Source organism: Chiloscyllium plagiosum, chromosome 29 (genome assembly GCF_004010195.1).
Source record: "Chiloscyllium plagiosum isolate BGI_BamShark_2017 chromosome 29, ASM401019v2, whole genome shotgun sequence".
NCBI classification, from domain to species: domain Eukaryota; kingdom Metazoa; phylum Chordata; class Chondrichthyes; order Orectolobiformes; family Hemiscylliidae; genus Chiloscyllium; species Chiloscyllium plagiosum.
In genome coordinates, this window is record NC_057738.1 from 30627302 (window position 1) to 30634705 (window position 7404).

At 43.9% G+C, this 7404-nt stretch overlaps 1 protein-coding gene across 1 annotated transcript in view; it reads right to left on the reverse strand.

Annotated features, from left to right (window-relative positions):
• Positions 1-7204, reverse strand: part of gmds (GDP-mannose 4,6-dehydratase) — a 652848-nt gene extending 645644 nt beyond the window's left edge. The window contains exon 1 of the mRNA XM_043719391.1: positions 6759-7204. Coding sequence (XP_043575326.1) covers positions 6759-6860 — 102 coding nt within the window. The 5' untranslated portion in view covers positions 6861-7204. The remainder of the gene's footprint in view (positions 1-6758) is intronic.
• Between the last annotated feature and the right edge of the window lie 200 nt (positions 7205-7404).

Consider the following 7404-nt stretch of genomic DNA (forward strand, 5'->3'; position numbering starts at 1 on the left):
TTTAACTTCCAACTTCCTCTCTTTCCCACAAGTCAATTCAACAGAGAACATTTACATAAAAGCAGTTTTAAAAAGAAATTGTAAGTAAAATATATTTTGATTATCAACTAGCATTATAATTTAGATGGGAAAATTCCGATCACTAATCAATTGGAGAAAAGGTCCTTTAACCAGAAATATTTGAGAATCATCATTACATGCTGCAAGCAGATATTGCATCCTATTAGTAGAAGCAACAGAACATTAATCGATGTCATGCTTTAACACAGAATATGCATCCTTGTGATTTGCTGAAGCAAAAGGAAATCATGCATGTCAAGCTATTAGAAGGGCTAGTCAAAAACTTGAACAAAGAGCTAGATTTTAAGGATATTCTCAAAAGAAGAGAAGAAAGGACGAAAGTTTAAAAATGACAGTGTAGAACATGCCTATAAGTGACTGAAGGCACAAAAGATAGCATTAGTACTGTTGAATTTTGGGAAAGGGACAGATGCACATAAGACAAGAGTCAGAGGAATGAAGACTTTGTAAAGACAATACAGGAAATGCTGACCATGTTCCCATTCTCGTGCCTGCCAGCATAAAAGGCTGGCCATTGAAATACATATTGAACATTAAAATGAGATAGCAGGGTGAAAACTGTTGCCAATATTTTAGTTTGGATTTTTACATCCACAATTGGTAGGGCTATTCTCATTTTGTTTTAAAGGAAATATGTGCAATATCTTTACAACATACCTATTTTATGGAGATAATATCAGAGAAATTTCTCAGTTTCTTGTCATTTCAATTACAATATATGCAACCCAGCCAACTTTACTTTGAATATACATAATTTATGCTTAGCAGTTTCCTGATTGTCTCGCAGGTAGTGTGGGAACTAGCAGAGAAAAATCATTTTTACCCCGCCCTCACCAATCTAACTATGACTGACATATCCATGTATAATGGTGTCAGTAGAAATGACAATCAGTCATTATGAAAACACAAATGCGTCTTCAGTCATGTAAGGATAACCTCCATCGTGTTGAGTGGGGAAGACTTTCAACATGTGAAAAAAGACTGCACATGCTGGAGAGTCAGAGTTGTAAAGGGTGGCACTGGAAAAGCACAGCAGGAGCAACAGAGTTGATGTTTCAGGCTCAAGACCTTCATCAGGAATCAGATATAGCAAATCAAACTAGGGATCAAGAGGCACTCAAAGCTATCAGCAGCAGAAGAATTACATCACAATCTGTAATCTCATGGCCCAGCAATATTCCCCACTGTACCAGGCTCTCTAATACTTCATTATTAATTCTTAGCCCAGCTCTCAACCACTTCTTTCATCATAATTTTTGCAATGGTTTCTTCTACAGTGAAATGATGCAAAACTACTCATTTAGTACCTCAGTAACATCATCTGCCTTAAAATTTCTATAACCCCCTTCTATGCTTTAAATCTAATTTTGTGATCATAATTACCAAGGTATTCACCCACAGAAATACACACCATTTTCCCATTTCATTCTCCAGAACTAGATTCAAAGCAGCCTCACCCTTTTTGGGTTCTGAAATGTCATTTTTAACTTGAAATGCTAATTCTATTTCTTTCTGCACACATGCTACCAGATGTACCACGTTGTTCCCTTGCTTTCTTTTTTAATTTCTTTTCTACAGACACTGCAGTACTTTGCTTTGATTTTAACTGGCTCATTTCTGTTGAATTAGAGACATATTGGAAAAGAAAGTTCACTCATTTAAATTTTAGCAATTCTTCCTCCTCTTTATCCTTAATCTGTTCGTTCGCCAGTCTGTATTAGTGTAATTGAAAGCCTCTACTATTACTGCTCAATTGGTTTTACATTTCTCTGAACATTCCCTCCAAATTTACTTCTGTATCACCGTCTGATCTTTTGGATCAATAGTCAAACACCTGTCAATAGTTCCTTGCCCTTCCTGAACTCTATCCAAATACTTACAGTCCTTGAATCAGTCTCTGTGTAGAACAGGAACTCTGTCCTGTGTCAATATTGTACCATATTCCCTTTCTTTTTCTCTTCCTATTACTTCAGAGTATGCCTTTACCCATGACCTTCAATCCAATTGCTAATATCTTTAAAGATAAGTCTCCATTATAGTCATGTACAGTCTCATGTAGTAACTTCCACCTTTCACTAATCAATCTTATTTGTATTTGTCTGGGTTCAAAATGGGGAGGCAATGACCTAAGGGCATTATAGCAAGGCTATTAATCTAGAGACAGATAATCTTCTGAGGGGTTAGGTTTGAAGCTCACCTCTGGCAAATGGTAGAATTTGAATCCAATTACAAAGGAATCTGGAATCTAATAATGATGTGAACCTCTTGTCAACTGTCAGGAGAAAGTCATCTGGTTAGCCTGGATTTGAGTCCCATCTGCCTCTCTGAACAAGTTAATAAGAAAATATCTTGGATGTATTACTTGATCATGCTTTGTTATATTACTGTTTACCTTTGTTACCTATTATAGATAATTACATTCTCAACTTTACGATTGATTTTTAGATCCTCAATAAAACTACACTCTGAGCTGAATCATGTTATCTGACCAAACCCAGTCATTAATTAACCGACCTAACCTTATGGTGCCAGTGCCGCTCCCCCCTCCCCAATTCTAATCCCACTTTATCACTCACCAGTCCTGGAAGAACTCTCAACTCACTAGATATTTTTTAAAGATCAGCCACATTTAAAAGACTGCTGTGCACTTGGACAAGCACTAGCTCAGTGACTGACTGAACAAAAGATGTCAAAAAAGAGGAAAACAATGCAGCAATTTTCCAACAGGGATATGGAGGCTCTGGGCAACAAGGTGAAGCAAAGGAGAGGCATCCTTTTCATTATTCTCTCTGCAACTTCAAATGTGATTGCACCCACCTCCCAACAAGGCCCATACCCAACTATTCTCTCTATATTATTCCACACCCCCAGTGCAAGGTCCCAGATGGCTAATCCTGCATTGCCTCGGTGTTACCTACTCACTCACTGCAAACATTTTACCACCTTTCCACCGCCAACACCAGTACTAATGGCTATGCCAACCACTTTCATCTCAATCAATCCCTCCATTTCTCTCATTTCAGAAGAAGGTAGCCAACAAAAAGGATAAAAGGCATAGATAGGTGGCAGGTTGCCCAACATCAGGCTCCTCACCCACTACTACAAGGGAAATCTGTCCCTTGCTGGAGAAGGTGAGACTACTCCTGCAAAGATGCCAAGACATCCATATTTGCCAACCAAGAACTATTATTTATTCTACTGAAACTCTCACACTGACACAGGCAATGGGGTTAATCATTGCACATAACACCTAACTATTGGCAGCAACACTTCTTCACTTTGTTGCTGCAGATCCCAGTCCACAACTCCTTAATGCCATCTCTTTGACCTCTCAGGAAAAGAGTTCCAATGTCACAGAAGAAGCTTGCCACCAGCTCAGAAACCAACACCTCAGTGGGAATGTCAGCCATAGAACGTTTGGGAGCACAGGCTGGTGAGCACCTCACTGAAGCTCTGCAACTGGCTGCGGAACAAGTGCCTCAGCTCATCAGCCCTCAGAGTACAGCTGCAGAGCAGGCACCTGCTCAGCCCCAGGCAGGAGAAAACTCTGGGAGGAACAGAAGCAACAGAAAGAATGCGGAACTCAGGCCAGGGGCTGCAAGAGTGCATCCACACCAATGGTGCCTCAGTTACCTCAAGCATGCAATCACCTGGCTGCCTCCATGGACAGATTGGCAGGTGCCATAGAGTCTTAGGTCCAGCTAGAGACACAAACATTCCTGAACTCCATCACCCCAGCCATTTGTTCTCAGGGCCAAAGGTATTGTGACAGGGGGATGTGGAATTTGGCATATATGCCAGGTGCCCCTTCCTCACAAGGAGGCAGGCCAATGCCAAGAGGCTGAAGGAGGAACCATGCACAGATTTCACAGATGTATCATTTCAGGAAATTTCAGAGGGAGCCAGGCATTCCACCTCTACTTTGCCTGCTCCCCTCCAACTTTTGGGAGATCAAGCCAAGTGGACCTGTTTGTATGCTGTATGAATGGGTATGGACAAGTGCAGGTCGATGGGATTAGCACTGTTTGGTGTTTGTTGGTCAGCAGAGACATGGTGGGCCGAAGAGCTCGTTTATATTCTGGATGAATGGGTAAGGTATGAGCAAGAAGAGTCCACTTGGCTCTGGTAAGATCCTCAGCATGTCTGGGCCAGCCAGACATGAACACCCATAGGATTGCCCAACCAAACCTCCAGAGCTAATGAGCTCCTCGGCCAAGCTGGCTCTTTTTATCCCAGCTGCAGAATCAGACACTACACTCAAAGGCAGTGGAATGGAGAGAAAGAAGAAAACCAATTGAGCGCACTTTTCTGGCATGGGCGATATCACACTGCACATGAACTCTCGTAGAGTCTCTCTGTAGCCCCAAATGCAACTATGCCAGCATGATGCCAAACTTTGTGCCCATAGATTGATGTTTACGTAGACAGCCTGATGAAGCAAGACAATCAATGTTTACATAAAATAATTGGTTCTGCTGGAAACATTGTCCCTCTTGGTCAAATATCACTATTTTGTCTCTGGATTTGTGTGCAAAACTGTTAGTATAAATGAGTGTCAGCATTATGTGGGAAGGAAGGTTACAGTTCTCAAGGAGTCAATTCATTAGAATCATCAGGGATTAGGGATCCGCAGTCTCTAATATAGTGCATGGTTCTGTATGTAATGTTCTTGCCCAGTAAAGGGCTTCACATTAGTTGGTCTTGCAACCAGTCTCAAGTTCGAGACACTTACTCCACTATTCGAAGAGTGATCACTGGCAGATTCTTGCACGCTGCATTGGTATAATTTCCAGCATGATGGAAGGCAACAGCAAAAACTGAATGGTAGTTTCCAACGTATGCTTCCACATGCTGGCGAGGCCCCAAACACCTCGAACATCTCCTTGATAGGCCTTCCCATGAACTCCGTAGGATTTGCATCTTTCCACATCCCCACCCAACACGAGTTACACTTGCCCACCTTTCACAGCCCATGACTGGTGACCATGTCAGATGTGGTCATATACTATCCCCTATTTGAAGCCAGAGTGCTCTGACTATGGACGATCACTCCCTCATCCTTCCCACCTGAGCTTTACCCTAATCGTCTTACAAACAGTTTCATCCCTACACAATTATCCATCCCCACCCCAACCATGCATGCTAATCCCAGGAATAGATTGTCAACTAATGAGTATCCTTCCTGGGGTATCACACTTCTGTCACTCTTTTCTCCTTTCCCCTAGATTTCTTTCTGAACAAAACTGACAGACTAAATGTGGCTCACCGCTTTGATGAACAGTGCCCAGAACCCTGACTGTACATATCGCCATCTGCATTGGCCCTAGACTGGTCACAATAATGCCACAGGACTAAGTGATGAACTTACAAACTGCAAAGGCACTGACTTTTTATATAATTAAACCCCAATTAGATGCCCATAGCCAATCACCTGGACTTGTATCAGATATTGCCCTTGCTTACTGTGCCAGGATCCTGTCACTGACTGAATGACAAGTCTTTTAAGACTATGGTGGCTCACTTGCTGCACATGCAGTGTGGTTGCCACATAACATGCTGGCAAATGGTGCAGATGAGATACCTATGGAGAACTCTGCCATACAACACTGCCTTGACTGAGGACTGCTGATCAGCAAGGCAAGATGTCTGGCTGTGTGACATCACAAAGCAGCACATGTGCTTGGTGTGGGCCTGTGCAGAAACTGTCCTTTGCAGAAGCCTTTCAATGCTAGTTGCTGGTATGCGCTGTAATGCAGGTCTGTCTTTTAAACATCCTGCAAATGGTTCAGAGAGATGTCATGAAAATCCTGAGGGATTAGCTAAATTGGATGGCAATGTCCTGGGCTGAGCAGTGTATTTTTTTTTAATTTTCTTTTCCACCACGAGGAAGATAGGAAAACACCCGGGTGGCCAGTGAGAAACACTGCCCTTCACATCAGAGGGCAGTGCTGTGTGATCAAAACAGTGAAGGGGAGGGTAGAGACTAAATCAAAATAGAGTTGGAGGGACACTCCTGTTTATTTTTTTTTGTTTCTCTATTTTTTCCACACTACCACCTAAGTGCGGTAGTGCTTATTTTATCCCCAGCACTCATAGTGTGTGTGTATGCGTGTGAGACACAGTGAAAGACACAAAGTGGGCTGAGCAGTGTATGCTGTTGGTGCCAAATTACCATAACGAGATGTTGTGGTGTAATAAGCAACATGGAGATTTCTCACAACCATCAGTGAGCTGAAGTCACCAGGTACCTGCTGTAATTCCCATGTTGAGAATTCTCAACATCCAGATTGAGCGTGGCAAGTTGTAGGGTAGGAAGCTGCATCTTAAAAAGTGATGTGTGCAGTTAATAAGGTAATTGACAAGCAATAATCCCTTATTAGGCAGCTCACCATTCCTTAGTGAGAATCCCACCTCGACTGCTGGAACTTGCTTAAAAGATGCAGCAAGTTGGACCTGACATCGAGATGGACTTTACAAGTCAGTGAGCAGCAGACACTGATGAGCAGTGAGTTCTGCAGAAGAGTCAAATTGGACTCGAAACGTTCACTTTTCTCTGCCCACGGATGTTGCCAGACCCACTGAGTTGGTCCAGCATTCTCTGTGCTTACATCAGGTCGCAAGCATCCGCAGCGTTTGGTTTTGATTTGGCAGACACACTTAGGCATGTGAGTGAGTACCTGTCCGGTGATGCCGGTGATGATGGCCACTTTCCTCTTGCCGTCGGCCTCTCCATCTAATGGGGCCGGACTGTCACCTGCCGCCGCCCGATGCTCGTTCATCGCCGATAGCTTGGAACTCCCGGGACTTGCTGCTGACTGGCACACGTTTCGTTTCGTTTCACCTCGCGTCCTCTCTCTCTCATGTGCGTGTGTGGCAACTCGTACTTCCGCGTTGTGAAGGAAGCAGCCACCCCGTCTTCGCGCTCGGTTGGCAACCGTCTGAAACCTGCCAACACCGCCCCTAGCAACAGGCCGGCCCGCTCCAACTGCGCCTGCGCCGCCCCTGACGCCTGCAGACCGGCCGCTCTCCTCCAGGTACAGCGACCCCAGCCGCACTGGAGGCGCACGTACACATGGGTGCCAGCGCCTTCATTCATTCATGTTTCACCGATGCGACCCATTGCAGCGCAAGACGGCTTTGTGGTCGCAATTCTGGATTAGTGGTGCTGGAAGAGCACAGCAGTTCAGGCAGCATCCAAGGAGCTTTGAAATCGACGTTTCGGGCAAAAGCCCTTCATCAGGAATAAAGCCTTTTGTGGTCGCAAGCAAAACCAGAAGATGCTGGAGAGACTCGGCAAATCTGGCAGCTGCTGTGGAGAGAAAG